The sequence below is a fragment of the Micropterus dolomieu genome, linkage group LG03 (genome assembly GCF_021292245.1).
Source record: "Micropterus dolomieu isolate WLL.071019.BEF.003 ecotype Adirondacks linkage group LG03, ASM2129224v1, whole genome shotgun sequence".
NCBI lineage: Eukaryota > Metazoa > Chordata > Actinopteri > Centrarchiformes > Centrarchidae > Micropterus > Micropterus dolomieu.
Window position 1 is genome coordinate 2,335,636 of NC_060152.1, and position 16,743 is coordinate 2,352,378.

The 16,743-nt window shown below is 37.9% G+C and overlaps 1 protein-coding gene across 3 annotated transcripts in view; it reads left to right on the forward strand.

The window, feature by feature from the left end:
- Positions 1–1,343: 1,343 nt before the first annotated feature.
- Positions 1,344–16,743, forward strand: part of ndufaf6 (NADH:ubiquinone oxidoreductase complex assembly factor 6) — a 26,379-nt gene continuing 10,979 nt past the window's right edge. Inside the window, exons 1-7 of one of the 3 annotated variants that reach the window (XR_006824547.1) lie at positions 1,344–1,596; positions 2,817–2,916; positions 3,429–3,551; positions 3,837–3,893; positions 4,288–4,390; positions 4,609–4,742; positions 11,892–11,993. Coding sequence is in view for 2 of the 3 variants with exons in the window: in XM_046045752.1 (XP_045901708.1) it covers positions 1,403–1,596; positions 2,817–2,916; positions 3,429–3,551; positions 3,837–3,893; positions 4,288–4,390; positions 4,609–4,742; positions 11,892–11,993 (813 nt within the window). In the remaining variant the exon portion in view is untranslated. Of the gene's footprint in view, positions 1,597–2,816; positions 2,921–3,428; positions 3,552–3,836; positions 3,894–4,287; positions 4,391–4,608; positions 4,743–11,891; positions 11,994–16,743 lie in introns of all 3 variants that reach the window. The other 2 variants (XM_046045752.1, XM_046045753.1) reach the window with 2 other exon arrangements.

A 16,743-nucleotide genomic window follows, 5' to 3' on the forward strand; every position in this document is an offset into this window, starting at 1 on the left:
AAACAAAATTAATGAATGTAAAAAAAAACATTGTCAAACGTAAAATATTTTATCAAAGTCTCGCTTTTATTTTAAAATAAATATCGACAGCTTCCGGTATTGTTGACTTAATGTAGTAACTTGACGCAGTCCGGTCACATGACTCCTATAGATATACTGTATGTATATTTATTAACGAAAGCACACAGCCACACCTCACATGTCAATAGGAAAGGTCGGCTGTGTCATTGTTTCTTTTTCACTTTTCACTTTTTTTATTGGACATTTTGACTTTGTAAACAGAATGAATGCAAAATAATAATTAATTTATAACAAAGCAGCAGATTTTATTAGCTATTTATATGTAAAGCTGTCAGATAAATGTAGTGAAGTAAAAAGTACAATAGATGCATGAGAAACAGACATGTACATTAGAACATTTTTTAATTGATATGCTGTGAGTGACCCGATGAGGCTACTGATTCCTCTCCATCCAGCAGCACACACAGCCATCTACAGCACAGAGGAGACAGACAGACATGCTTTATAAACATGTATTCATAAAACAACGCATGCTTTAATAAATTCACTCTGTATGAAGTAAACTTTTGTTTCAGTGTAAATTATTTCCACTTGAGCAAAAAAAAAGTAAAATGTTCCAAAATTTTACCATCATTCGCATGCACCAGTACACTGACAGCCATTGCTAAAACTGTCCAAATAAGAGAGACAATACGTCAGATATTTGCTTTATATAACAACTTGTTCAAGTGCTGACAATATATTTTAGTGCTATAAGAAGATGGCAAACGATGTGGGCTAATGTTCTTAAAATCTATTAAATGGGAGACATTGCAAGGGTCTCAATGCTCAAATAATAAACTGAAAAAAGTAAAGTGCAGTTAATGCCTCTGTCGTCTTAACACATTGTTAAGGCACAAAAAAAAGCACATTAGCTGTTTCCGGTTGTTTTTGAAAGTAAAAAAGACTCTAGCCGTTACATTTCAGTGGAAATTAGTCTATAAAGTGTCTAGTCTCTATTACAAGACACCCAAAAGAAAGAAAAAATACAACAGATATAATCTGTATTTATTTTTGCCCCACAAATACAGATCAGTGAGTGTTGCTGGAAGACTATTTGCTACTTTTATTTTGGAGGAAGTGTCGTCCCACTTCCGGTTTTGTTATAACGGTATATTTTGTGTGATTTTGACGTACTATCTAACATATTTACCTATGTTATAATTGTATATTATATATTTTTCAGGCACGTTTGTGTCAGTGGCTGATTTACAACTTGTCGGCAGCTGTTTCAGCAACTTTTGTTAATTAAATGAAGCGGAATTTAAAGTCTGCCGGTGTCAGTTGGCCGGAGGAACGTTTATAATGTGACGCAAGGTAAGGGTAAAAGTTGAAGGGGAACATGGCAGCTGCTGGCATCAGTGCTAAACATGGATTGTTAAGCAGTAAAACTTCGCTGTATCACGCTTTTCCGAGACATATATCACCCACCGGTGCGTGTTTACGAAGAGCTGCTGAAATACAGAGTGTGAGAGCGGCAACCAGCGCGACAGCAGACTCTCAACTCAATGAAAAGTACTGTCTGGAGCTGGTCAGGTAACTGCTAACAACACAACATAGCTAAAATTAAACAAACCTACATTTACAGAGCATGATATGGCAGCTTAATTTACTGCTTCATGATGTATTCGGCCTCCAGTTTAAAGCGATATAACAAGGATAACCTACACTTATTTTAAATGAAAGCTTGTGGGGAGACGGCTCCTCGCCAGACTCCATTCAAATATCCGGAATACATGTGGACAGCGCAAGAATTCATAACGCTTAACTCATGTTTTTTTAACTTAAGCATGCTGTCTAAATGTTTTATGTTCTGTGTTAATTTCGGCTCATTCTAGCTGACCAATAAACATGTGTATATATATATGTCGTGTCAAGTTTTAAACATCAAATCAATGAGTCCACTACATTCACCTCGCTTCACAAATTGGTGAAATACTTGAACATCATCATTAAGGTATTTGTCTTCCAGCTCTTGAAAGTAATTTTTCTAAATGAGATGCAGTTTATTATGTGTGTAAACATAGACCTGGGCGATATGGGCGATATGGCCAAAAATATTATGATGGTAAACCATTTCATATTATTCGATATAATCGATGATCATCAGGATAAATGTTTATTTCTTTAAAGTTTAAAGACTGATTTTTGCTCCTGAGTGAAAGTTCGTTGTGACTTGATGTCAAACAGTGGATCACTTTACAAATCTGAGGCAGAACCTTTAAACATGTATGAGTATAATTAGTAAAATCTTTTTTTTCAGTCCTTTTTCCTCAAAAAAATAAATATCTTAATAGAAAAATTAAGTGCTTGGCCTAATTTGTTTGTAATTCCAATGAATTAAATCAAACATTTATTGAAGATTTATCATACTGTTATTGAGGAAAATTATATTATGATAATTATCATTATGGTTTTATTACCCAACTACTTGGGAAATGTGTTGAAAAGGAAAACAGCTGTTCTACAAAGACAGGTGTAAGTGTCAAACAATTTTCAATTTTATTTTCATTTGTTAACATTAAAAAAGCTGGTGTTTTTTTATGTGAACATACTCAGGTTAATTTAAATTTCAGATTTATTCTCTTGGGTTTACAGCTTTTTATGTTTGTTTGAAAACACTTACTTTTGTGCCTCTGAACTTAGGTGTAATTAGGATGGACACTTTTCTTTGTCAAAGACAGCAAATGGGAATATAATTTAAGAAGAATGCGTTTAACTGCGTATCCTTAATCTGTCTTCCATGTCCTCCTCAGGTCCAGAGACTATGACGGCTTTGTGTCCTCCCTTCTCCTCCCAGAGGAGGCGCGACGCTCCTCTTTGGCTCTGAGAGCGTTTAATGTGGAGCTGGCACAGGCAGGTATTCCTGTAGCCAGGGTGAATGATAACTGAGAATGCTGAGCTGCAATGATTAATTGATTAGCTGTCAACAACTTAGTTAATCGGCAACTATATTGTTAATCGAGACATCACTTTAAGTTCTTTTTTTAAAGAAAAAAACCTTCCAAATTCTCTGATTTCAGCTTCTCAGAAGTGAATATTTTCTGGTTTCTTTGCTCCTCTATGACAATAGAAGATATTTTAGGACGTCACCTTGGGCTTTGGAAAAACACTGTGTGACATTTTTGCACATTTTTTTAGACCTAACTACTAATTGATTAATCGAGAAACTACTTGACAGATTAATGGAGAATGAAAATAACCGTTAGTTGCAGCCCTACTTGGAATACTGCTGTTACTACTATTACTACTTCTGCTGCTGCTCCTGTTTCTATATTAATAATAATAATATTGTAAATAAATCCAATTTTGATCCCAATCTTTTTCAAACTAACTTTGCTGCCTTGCTATATTTCCTTCTCCCCAAGGTGAAGGACTCCATTTCCCAGAAGACTATTGGTTTGATGCGAATGCAATTCTGGAAGACGGCCGTAGAAGAAATCTACAGAGACGAGCCTCCAAACCAGCCGGTCAGCGCCGAGCTGTGGAGGGTAAATATCAACCTACAGAAAATTCTGTCATATGAAACGTTTGCTTTTTAAAATCTCCGGAGTAATCGGAGTAAAGGTTGAAGGATGTGTCCTTGCTTGAACTGTAGTTTAAACAAATGTGTTTTTTATTGTCGTGCCAACAAATATTAGAGGAAGCAACATACTTTCTTTCAAATGTCTCATATTGAGTTTGAAATGGTGGCGTGTTTTATGGTTAACTGAGGGACGACACTCTGACCGCCTGCTGCACCTCAGCTGATTAACAGTCCTGATGATCTTTTGCAGGCTGTGAGGAAACATTACCTGACAAAGAGGTGGCTGCTGAGGATCATAACAGAGAGGGTAAGACACAAGGATCTTCTTTAAATTCACCTTACTGCAACATGTAGTTATGATAAGAAATGATAGATGTTTGATTAGCTCCCCGATGTCACTGATGGACAATTAAACTTCATCTTTGCTCTGGTTTTCTCACTGAATACTGGATTGTTTTTCTGTACATCTTCAAACCTCACAAAGGAAAGTCACCCTTTAGTTGACTTGTTTCATGTTTCATGACGATCACAAGTGGACAGCGTCTTCTTTTAAGGTGTTAGAAGGTGCAAACTTTAAAGAAACACTGATTTCTATGAAGACAAACGTTTGGAAACTAACAAGTTACATGTAGAGTAATTAAGAAAAAGTAAATAGTGACTTTGATAATGGGCATTCATCATTACTGTTTCTGTTTCACCAGGAGAAGGATCTGGAAGACAGAGCCTACAGAAACCTACAGGAGTTGGAGACGTATTCAGAGAACACACAGTCCTCCTTGATATACCTGCTGCTCGAGTGTTTAGGTAAGGACAGGCGAGGCTGCAGTAGCAGGAAGCAAGGGCAGTAATCATAATAATGCCACATACTGCACCTTTTCTACTGATAAGTTATTTTATAGAGTAACAATATGTTCAGTATGTTTAAAATAAAGGTCAGGATCTGGTCTTCAGAGGTGATTATTGATGAGAGAGTGCTATAGAGTTAAAGTCTATGAAACAGTTTTTAAAATATTTTGTTGCAGGGTTGAAAGACATCCATGCAGACCACGCAGCGAGTCACATTGGTAAAGCTCAGGGAATCGTGACGTGTCTGAGAGCGACTCCTTATCACAGCAGCCGACGGAAAGTCTACCTACCCATGGACATCTGCATGCTGGTGAGTCTGCGCTTTTTAAAGTTGTTTTTATAATCCGTAGTTTTACTTAAGTATGTTTTCTTTGAAATATTGTACTTCGCTACATTACGTGCATACACAAAGACGTCGGTGCATGACATCACTAACTTTGGTTGGCACTAGCAACCTGCTGGTAACTAGATATTTATGCTTAGGCCTGTGTTAATAAAAATGTATTATGCTAACATGAAGTCCCATTAAAATTACCACCTGTTTGAATGTAGCCTAAATAGTGATATGATTCATATACAGTCCACTTCCCATTTTCCCAGCCCAGTGCGGCCTGCCAGAGTCTAATCTGTTGCGCCACAGTGTCATAATGAAACTAAAACATTCACAAAACTTCTCAAAATAACATAAAAAGGTCTCTATCATTGTTTTTGATCTGTCAAACAAACTAATATCTGGCTTTGTGCCCTTATCAAATTGCAAAAGACTGCGATTTAATTAGTATAATAGTAGACTTTTAAATAAGATATTAAATCAGTATAAATAAGTTATTTTAGGAGGTTAAAAAAGTAACTAACATTTACTCAGTGAATTTTAAATGAGCTACGTAAGTAAAAATTCATCAGTGTAACAGTACATTTACTTAAGTACAATATTTCTCTTTCCACCTCTGACCATATCATACTTGAGTCTTGGTACTTAGACCCAAGCAATGCTTTACTTTGAGAGATATAAGCATGCAGCACAAAACAACCTTTTTTTTCATTAAAGAAAATGAGCTCAAACTAGTCGATGCATCAGTGTTAAATACAGAACTTTGCCTAATTAAAAGGTTAGTTTGAAGTTTCAAGATGTAGATCAGGAAAAAACTGATCAGAGAATTAGTAAACAAGCCAAAGAATCCGACCAGACATTCAATACCCGTTTATAGAACAGCTGAAGAGAGAAGTAACCGGCATCTCGTCATCCTGTATTTTGTTTAACCTTCTACACTGTTCTGCTTTATGTGAAACTTTCACGACTGCTTGTAATATGAAAAGGTAAATGAATGTAAACATGTGATATCTATATGGTAGGTAAGGACTTTTAATTTCTTTGGTCACTGTGGGCATTTTTAAAAGAATTCCATGTCATTTAAGTAATCCAGGTACAATGCACACCAGAGTATGCAACTAAAATTGAACAAATATTTGGTGACAGTCAAAGAGTGAAATGGGGTCGAATAGTCAATTTGATTTCATTTAAATGGCAACTAATGACTATTTTTAGTATTGATTTAAGCTGCACATTACTTTTGATATCAATAATTATCACGATAAGTATCAAATATTCTTTCGAGTTTAAAGGCTGATTTTTGCTCCTGAGTGGGAGTGAAAGTGAAACCTGATGGTTAATTGTGGTTTAAACTCTTCTTAATGGTCAACAGTTGATGCCAAACAGTGGATCACTTCACGAATCTGAGGCAGAACATTCAAAACAATTATGATAAAAATCTTTGTCAACAAATATGCACGAGTAAAATTAAGTTAAAGCTTTTTTCAGTCCTTTTTCCTCAACAAAATAAACTTCTTAATAAAAGAATTACGTACTAATTTGTGTAAAAGAATTCAAACATTTACTAACTGTTAACTGAACATTTGTTGTATTGTTGTTTAAAAAATATTGTGATAATTTTTGTTGTTGTTTTATTGTCCAGCTCTACTTTCTTGATTATTTGATTTATTGTTTCGCCTGAAAATTGTGAAAAATCACAAGAGACAAAAATAACATAATTCATAATGCTTGTATTGTTAGACCGCAGTCCGAAACCCAAAGATACACATTTTACTATTGTATATGAGAAAGAAAACGGCAAATGTCCACAATTGAGAAGCCGAAACAACTCAATTTATGCTTGAAAAACAACAAATGAGTTATCAGAAACACAGTTGTAGAGTAATATTCTCTTCTAATCTCAGCTGTACTGTAGACTCGTGTACTTGTGTTATTTTAGGCTGCGGTTTCTCAAGAGTTTTCCTCTCCACTCAGCTGTTCTTTTAAAAGTCCTTTTGTTCCCAAAAAGAACATAAAGCAGTCCCCCACACACACGCCTCCACATGACTTTAGCTGACTCATGGCTCGGCTTTGGCATGTCAGATGATATCCTTGTCGAAATCGTCATCCTGCACAAACTGACAGCAAACCGGCGAGGGATCGTTACACAACCAGCCATATGGTGATAAGCAGAGAGCCTCAGATTTAAAGCCTCCTGCGTGAGGTACGCACACGCTGCAGATAAACAAATGATGCCGCAAACACTTTGCAACCTTTTGCCTGGGCCATCTGTCCCACATACAGAACAACAAACCGCTGCTGCTGGAGGATCTGAGGGGGGGATGTGTTTGTGCTGCACGCAGGCTCTGCCCTTAAAATCTTGAGCTGGAGGATGACTCTTTTCCCCCGAGGCCTCCTGAGCACGCTCACCTCACATCACCTTCCCACTGCTGTCTGAAGAGGGCGCTGTGGATATACTGAAACACCATTCACTCTGAACACATGAACCTTTTAGCTCCTGATCTCCATTCAGAGAGACTTAAAACATCAGTGTTTCCTTAATTAACGAGGAGGAGTCCGCTACGCAGGACAAAGCAGACAAACAACAGATGGAAATAATTTTCCCTGTGATATTCTGCCGATCGGGCTTGATGGAGAATCAAAGTGGGAACACGAGTGAGTGAGCTGAGGAGATACAGATGAGCAGGCTGAAGAGCTGCTCTCATTAAAACAGGCAACGCTAGAGGTGCATTCAAAACCACACCAACAATCACAAACACATCACTACAAACAAACTGGCTAAACCAGGAATAATTTTTTATTCCTGGAATAGCCATCTCTGCAGCCAAATGAGCAAAAACACTCATCAGTAAATTAAAAAAAAAAAAAAAAAAAAGTATATTAGAATCAGAACAAAATGCCAGTACAATTTTTAGTTTTTTTTTAAACCCTGAACAGTACCTGTCTACTTCCTTTCAGTCTACACACTTTCCTCAACATCATAAACCAATCAAACGGTTCTATTTCGGTTACAGATGATTGAGGCCTTGCTGAAAAACAATAGGCACCTCTGGCAAAAAGCAGTCAGTGTCAGTTTTTGCCTCAAGGCACTGACGTTGTGCACATGACTAATGGGCTCACGGGCACATTATGACTCATGCTACTCAATGAGGAGTTAGACAGCAGGACAGTATATAGTAGAATTAATGCTGATCAGAATAGGGAGACACTTTATTTATTGACACGGGGGGGCTTTAAAGGCCAATTTATACTTCTGCGTCAAATCTATACAGTAGTGACGTACCCTGATGCGCACCTCCCCAAAAATGTACGTAGGGGAAGAAGTAAGAGGAAGGAGGAAGAAGCACAGTAAGTGCATGTATGTTCTCTGGAGAGTTTTCAGGAGCTTCTTGAAGTTAGAGAGGAACGCCCCTGCTCTGATGGCGTGTGGTAAACAGAGACTGGGATTGCTTTGTGTGAAGGGATGGCAGAGCCAGGCGGCGTTCGTTGGAGGAGCGCAGCGGGCGAGAAGGAACGTAAGTTTGTGTTATGGAGTTCAGGCAGATGGTGCAGACCCAGTAGCCACTCTGTATGCAAGCAATAGTGACTTGAATCTGATTCTGGAGGCCACAGGGAGCCAGTGGAGGTCACGGAGTAATGGAGCCTCACCACCTATCAAGAGTTTTGGTGGTGTAATTGCAGAGCGATGCAGACACCAACGCACAAGTATAAATGCTCCATGCAGAAGTATAAATTGGCCTGAATGCAAAAACAAACAGATGCTTTAGGTGGTTTGGTTGATTTAGCGTCCTGTAATGGTTTGTTAGCTAATGGTTTATACGTTGGTGGTTGATTGGAAGGTCAGGTGGCTCTGAGGAAGAACAGAGTTGGTCTTTTTTGTTGTTAGCAGGTACACACACGTGTTGGTTGGGTCATGATTGCCAGGAGAGCAGCATGACGTGTGTGATGTGGCAGTACTCGCACTCGAGATTTCTTTTCTTCAACTTTCCTTCCTCCTCAATTTTTAACTCGGTGATTTCAAAGCTGACCACTTAGTCAAACCACGGGCAATTTCTCCAGTTAAGTTAAAGGATAGAAATTGTTCTTGTGATCAGGTCTGAGGTGTAAAGAAATGTCATTCCATGTGTTGAAAGGTTTTAGATTTATAGAGAAATGATGATTATTACTCTGCTCATCATTCTTAAGGTTATATTGGAACATATTATTTTATGGTGACCCAGCTGCACATGAATAATGTTTTATTAAGACTGTCGCAGAGGAAAAACCCAGCAGAGTAGAAAATTTTCACCAAGAAAAATAAACTGAATCCTGCCGCAAGAAGATGCAGATCACTGTGAGAGAAATGACAACCGCACTTACCTCTATTGTGTGCGTCATCTTTCTAAATGTGGCCTGCTTGCAATTAATTGCGGTGTTGGTAAACATTTTAATATTATGCCTAATACAAATCATAAAACAGAGATATTCCTCCAGCCAGTTTCAGCCAATTGATACGAAAAATTAAAATCTTCCAATTAGATGAGTGTTTTTTTTTTAAGTCCATCATATACGGAAGACAGTTTTGTCCAAGGCCGTCTTGAGAATCATTGTGACGTATCATTTAGGTGTAAGGTGTGTTTGTAGATGCTGGTTTTCTCTACAGAGTTTATTTGGGATCAGACTTCACCAAGCTTCTTTCTCGTTGCCTGCTCTTGTGAATTATGTTGCTTTTTGTATTTTTAGAAAAACTGACAGATTTCTCTCAAAAGCTCCTCCAGCTCTTGTTCAAGTTCAGGTCTTTGGTTTTAAATATGTGAATGCCTGAGGAGGATGTTGTCAAGTATAAAAAGGAGGCACTCGTTGATCCTTTTAGAAGCCAAACAACCGAGTCAGTGCTGACGAAAGATCTTATAGGGGATTTATCGTCTCTAGCAAGGTTTTTGAGGTAATAGTTCTCTAAATTATCATGTAAATGTCAGTCTCTTTCCTTTTTTATTTGATAGCTTTAACATATCTATCTCTCCTACAGCCTGGACCATTTGTTGTTCTGCATTGGAAAAAATCTCATGACACAAAGGAAGTGATGTTCCTGGTTTGTGTGAAATAAACACGACAACAATGGCTTTGCTGCAGGATGTCAATAATGGACGCCAGCCATCAAATCGTTGGCAGTAGGAACACACAAATGGAGGCTGTTTGGCTATAATGAACATTAATCTGGCACATTACCTGCTAGGTGTCATCATGTGTTGAAACAGGCTGAAACTGATAAACTCAGAGGTCATAGAGTTTAGGGCTGGGCGATATGGACCAAAAATTCTCATCCTCAATTTGGCAGAACAGATGTTGTAGGTTACTTTCAGAGACGGTGGCCTCTTTTAAATCTCTTCTCAAGTCTCACTTTTATCGTCTGACGTTTTTATAAACGTGATATGATTTTTGTTATTGTATTATCTAATGCTGATTCTATTGTTGATTTTTAATTTATTTTAATTCATTTATGTTTTTAGGTAAGGATCATGTTTGTTTCACTGTACAGCACTTTGTAACTTGGTTTTGAAAAGTGCTATACAAATAAAATTATTATTTGCAGCCAACCCTTTTCTCAGCATAGATGAGCGTTGCCACCCGTGAGGTGCATGCAATTCTTGGCAGGCATGCAGAATTCGGCACAACACCGGCACTGTGTCTCCCTCCGTGTTGTTGGAGACTTTGTGAATAGCCTGCTGCGTGGAGACACAGAGGGAGGGGCGGGGCTGCGCGGTGTGGGGGAGAGAGAGGAGCAAACGCTGGCAGGACTTAATTAACTCAACATAAAACTATATTGCGGTTTTGTCTAATTCTATATCTCTTTTGAAATTATATTGCCATACCTCATTATACCGATATACCGCCCCGTCCTAAAAAATATTTTTTTAAAGATGTCCCCTTGGGCTCTGCGATATTACGATTGACATTAATTTTTTTATAACTAAACAATTTATGGATTAATGGAGAAAATAGTCTGCAGATAAGAAAATGCAAATAAGCCTTAGCTCCAACTCTAACCACTATTGTTGTGAAACAATCTGGTTTCCAATTTTACAAGGTGACGCCTGAAAGAACCGTTAGCTTTGCCATTTGTCAAGCTGACAGGTTTTGACATCTTTTATTGAAGATCTTTTCTCCTGGTTTTATTGTCCAAGTGATGCAGATGTTTAACAAAAAAAACTTACTGTATGTTATGGAACTGGAGTTTTTGTTGTTTGAATGTTAGTTATTGAGTTCCTAAATATTACTTTTTCTAAAAATTATTCAACACTAAACCTAAATGTAATTGGGAATTTGGAAGGATTGAATTTGATAAAAGTGAACCCGATTCCTACCAGCAGAGCACAAGCAGAGATGACATTTGGTCGTTGACTGTGGACGAACAGCAAAGAACAGAAATCCATCTACAGAAAACTTTAAAAAGGGAAATCTCCTTAAAAAGGAAACGCTAAGATAGAAGCTAAGATAGATTTATTTATCCCACATAAATAGTGTTGTAAAATCTACACAGTAAAATAAAATAGACAAAATGTACTGTGTGTGTGTGTATGTAGATAGATAGATAGATATAATCTCATACACAGATCAAACAAAGAGGTACAAGTTACAGATGAAGGTGTAACTCGTGAATTAAATTTTAGACTTCTAGTTACAGAAAGGTGCATTACACTGACAATATTTCTGTAAATGTGCAGCAGTGTTACTATGATACAGATGTGAACAGCTGCTAACTGCAGTAGTTAACATCTGTAGACAAAGGTGTTCCAGTCTAGTCTGCATTGATCTTGCAGATTACCAGCTAAATTCAAATGATCATTGGATTTGAATTTAGTTCTGTTAGAGTCCAGAGCTGGAAGTTTACTCCTGCAGTCTGGTGCTGTGTGGGCTGGTTGCATGTCAGTGCAGGGGTGGTGCACCCCGCAGCACGATGTCACACTCCATTGCTGATGTAACAGAAGGCAACCTGGAGCAGTTTAATTTTCTTCTTTCAGAGGATTAAAGAGAAGCTCTCATGTGAAGTGGAGCTAAAATGGACACAGCTGCAGTGGGGAGATAGACTTTGCTGTTAAAGTGACCTATAAATCAAAACAAACATTTTTTGGTTCTGTTTTTCTGCAGCACGGAGCTTCTCAAGAGGACTTCATCCGCTGCAGCCGGGAGCAGAACGTCCGGGACGTCGTGTACGACATCGCCAGTCAGGCTCATGTTCATCTACAACACGTACGTACCGCAGTTACTGTACATGACGCAACTAAAAGCATGTGGACACCCGAACCTCCAGATTTCACCTACATTTCAAAAGCATCGGTGAGGTCCTGCTCACAGCAGGTTAATGTTACGGTAGCTGGGTGTTAGAAGCTGCTGGACGGACGTAACTTTAGATTTATTCTGAAACAGTGTGGCACATTTGTCCCTAATTCATCACTTCTAAATATTCTCTAAAATCACATAACGTTACAGCAGCTAACACTGCCTGTTGCTAAATTAGCCACAAAGCTAATGACGTGTTTATCAGTGGAGGAACATTAATTAGTCATTAAACTATAGTTTCTGACGTATTCTAAATATTTCTGCGAGCCGCCTGTCTGCAGTTAGTGAGCATTGGAATTATGGCAGATTATGTGTAAAGTGAAATACACATGCTTATTCTCTCTCTGTTTACAGACGGCTGAAAAAGTTGCACATTCCAGCAACAAATATTTATTGATGTGCAGTTGTTTACACAGTCTCAAAAAGTGAACATGTAATTATTTTATTAACATAATCCATTTAGGAAAATGTTTTATAGCCCACATACATACCAGCTTTCAATATCGGCCTGTTCTAAGTGTAGTTTATACAGCAAGGGGTCTACTATCCAAATCAATCTCTAAATCTAAATATTGTCTCATAAATCGGCTCTTTTTCAATTTAATATCGGCATCTGCCTCCAAAAACCCATATCGGTTGGGCTCTAATCCTTTATAATATATACATATCTCATTGTATATCTTTTGGTTATTTAGGAAAACTCATCTTTCATTCGTCTTATTATGAAGAATTTGTAAGTTTTTGTTAGGTCAGGCGTTGAGTGTGTTTATTAATTTATTTATTGCTTGACAGCCGTCAGAAAACATGATTCCCCTAAATGTCCTCTGCCTGGAGACACTGGGGAAATGCAAAAGTGTCCGTAGGTTGATGGATGTGGATCAAACACCGAAACAAAAACACAGCAGCACATGCTGTGATCTGAGAAACATTCGCTGCAGAATCCGTTTGTTGAAGGGGGGGGGATAGAAATGTCTCATTCTAAGGTAATAAAAACATAATAGTTTATTATGTAAGGTCTTTATACATCACTGAAAACATAGTTATGAATCTTTATATTGCATTTCTGTTGATAGATCCTCAGAAATATTACACACTGAACCTTTAAGTGAACTCTTAAAATGCCGCAAAAAAAAGAAAACTCATACACTGGTTTGGAGCGAATAAACTCGACTACACAAAGCGTAGTTACGTCAGTAGTTATGCATAGTTGAAAAAGAAAAGTAGTAGAAGTTGCAAACTGGAAACAAAACCAGTCACACGGACCTAAAGACCATGGATCTGAGAAAAATGGAGAGAGGTCTTGACATACAGTCCCCTCCAAAAGTATTAGAACGGTAAGGCAAATTCCTTTGTCATTCACTGAAGACATTTGGGTTTAAGATCAAAAGATGAGTATGAGACAAGAGTTCAGAATTAAACAACTCAGGACATATCACCGTCTGTATTAGACCACAGCATTCTGAAACCTTCCACTTTTTCTCCTGATGAAGTCCTTTGTTTTGTTGGCACTGTGCTTTGGCTCATTGTCCTGCTGCATGATAAACTTCCTCCCCATTAGTTTCAATGCATTTCTCCTTAAATTGGCAGACAAAATGTTTCTGTCCACTTCTGAATTCATTCTGCTGCTCCCATCATCAGTTCCATCATCAATAAATATTAATCAGCCTGTTCCAGAAGCAGCCATGCTTGCCCAAGCCATGACATTACCTCCAGCATGCTTCACAGATGAGCTTGTATGCTTCAGATCAGAAGCAGTTCCTTTCTTTCTCCACACTTTGGCCTTTCCATCACTTTGCTAGAGATTAATCTTGGTCTCATCAGTCCATCAGATTGTGTTTCAGAACTTTTGCAGCTCATCTCTGTACTTCTTTGTTTTCCTTGGCTGATATGGCGGTAAATCGGTGCCAAAAACATTGAAAATGGACAGACTAAAAGTCAAAAACAGATATTACAACTTTTAGTCTGTCCATTTTCAAACGCATAACACAAGATCCACAACATCAGTTTCCGGCAGACGATCACTTTTCGGAACGACACCGGCAACTGGCAGTGAGCCCAACCCACCTATCCGAGAAGCGTCGGCTCTTATTTTGAAAAGGGCTTATTGAGGGGACGTGACATCACATTGAAGCAATAACCCTGATTGGCTGACTACACGTGTGGATCGTAGTCACACACTGCCAAAAAGATCTGTAGATGTGTACAGAGGGATCTGTGAATGCCCTGTGATCTGCAAACACAGATACAACACTTGCATGCTGAGCTTTGCACAGAATGTGTAAGAATGTCTTTTTACAGTGGTTTGAAAATACAAGTTAAACTGTGTTTGTTTGCAAATTGTGAGGAGGGCATTTGTAGAATTTTTGATGGGAAAAACAGTGAAACAGTTGTGCCAAAATTCTGAAAATAAATGCAACACAATCTACAAACAAATAATGACCCTCATGCACAGACAAATCACTATGAATTCATTTAAATTCTGGTTGTCAAGAACAAGTCACTGATTTCTATTTGTGAATCATAAAGAGTTTGTTTGCAGATTTTAAATCTATTTGAAGATCTTGTTTTGTGTTTACAAATTGGAATATACATTTTTGACCCATAGTCTCTTCATTTTCAACGATTATGGCATTGTTCTGTCTCCGCAGTGAAACAATAGTGCCAAAATTCTCAAAACAAATGTGACACGATCTACAAACGGAACATGAAATTCACCTGCAAACAAATCACTTTACATTCATTAAAATTCTGGTTTTCAAGTACAAGTCTATTTGTGAATCATGATGTGTTTATTTGTAGATTTTTAATCTTTTTGTATATCATGCTTTATAGTTGTGGATCATGAAGAGTCTGTTTGAGAATTTTGTATCTATTTGTAGATTGTGTTATGTGTTTACAAGTTGTAATATCTGTTTGTGACTTTTAGTCTTTTTGAGCACTCAAAGCGCTTTTTACACTACATCTGCATTCACCATTCACTCACATTTATACACTGAGCCTAAGTACTCAAACAGAAACTAACATTCACACACATTCATACACTGGCGGAACAGCCACCAGGGGCAATTCGGGGTTCAGTATCTTGCCCAAGGACACTTGGATTGAACCGCCGACCTTCCGTTTAACGGCCAACCCGCTCTACCTCCTGAGCCACAGCCGCCCTTCATTCTGTCCATTTTCAATGTTTTTGGCACCAATTTACCTCCATAGACCGACCTGTTGGACGTCTGTTGCTCAGTACACCAGTGGTTTCTTTCTTTTTTCAGGACATTCCAAATTGCTTGCTATGCCCAATGTTTGTCCAAACATTAAACTTTGGTGTGCATGGGTAAAAAAAAAACAAAACTGTGGGATTGTTCCATGATGAAAATTGTCCAGCACTCAACCGAGCTGAGCTAAACTTAAGATTCACATAGGCCTTGAAATAATAATAAAAAAAGGATTTGAAATAATTTGACTTTGTTCTGGCCCGCCATGTAAAAATGCTGCCCCACTGTTCTATAGTTTTGTTACTGTAATCAAATTCCAAACCAACAATGAGTTTGTTGGGGTTTTTTTTGGTCCTAAAACAGCTGTAGTTTTTTTATCAACCAAACATAAGGAAATAGTTTGTTGGACTATTTTCAGCAGTGGATGAATCCACATGTGGCGCTCTAGTGAGTATTTGGGGCAGCAGGACAGTGTATGTAGGAGTGAGTCAGTATACCACAGTGTGTGTTCATGGTGATGAAGGAACAGTGCAACTTAAAAGTAGATGCATTCTCTGTTGGTTTGATTCATCCTGTAAATCAAATCGAACATTTTTACGGTACAACAACAGTATAATTAGAGCTCACAGCATATATTTTTGTCTGACCCCTCCGCAGCAGCTGTTGACTGACTGCTCAGTTCAGAGTCGAGGTAAAGTAATATCCACATCGGCAGCAGTTATGCTTTGCAACACACTTGAACACCTTTTAAGCCACTTAGCCAGAGCCTGAACAGCAGCAACAAGATGCCCTGCCATTTTTAAAAGTCTAATAAACATCAGTGGCTGTTGATGCTTCGGCGTGCGGTGCTTTTCTGATGCAAACATCTGCACCCAAAGTACGGTGGTAAATGAAAATGTCCTGGAAATGTCTTTGGTTTTAGTGCTAACTTACTAATTTAGCTCTAATGACTTTGGAACTAATTGGTTTGGAGATTTCTTAGCTTATTAGCTGCCACTTTTACGCCTCATTGATTTTAGTACTTCAGGAGGCTTTTTTCATTAAGCTGCTGCTCAAACATTCATCATCATTTATGTTGTATTTATTGTGTTTATGGTCTTTTATGACGTCTTCTCCTGTGAGTCAATTTAAAAAGCAACAACAAGAGAAGAGGTCAGTAATTTAAACATCTGATGGCTCCTCTGTTTGAAAACATTTAAATCCATAATGGTGATAATACAGGTGCATCTCAGAAATTTAAATATCCTGAAAAAGTTCATTTATATCTGCAATTAATTAAAAAAGTGAAACTTTCATATGTTCTAGATGCATTACACATGAAGTGAAATATTTCAGCCTTTATTGTGTTTTAATTTGACGATTACGGCTTACAGCTCATGGAATTTAAGTCCATATCTCAAAATTAGAATAAAGAATTCATAATTAAGAAATGACGTCCTGAAAAGGTCAAT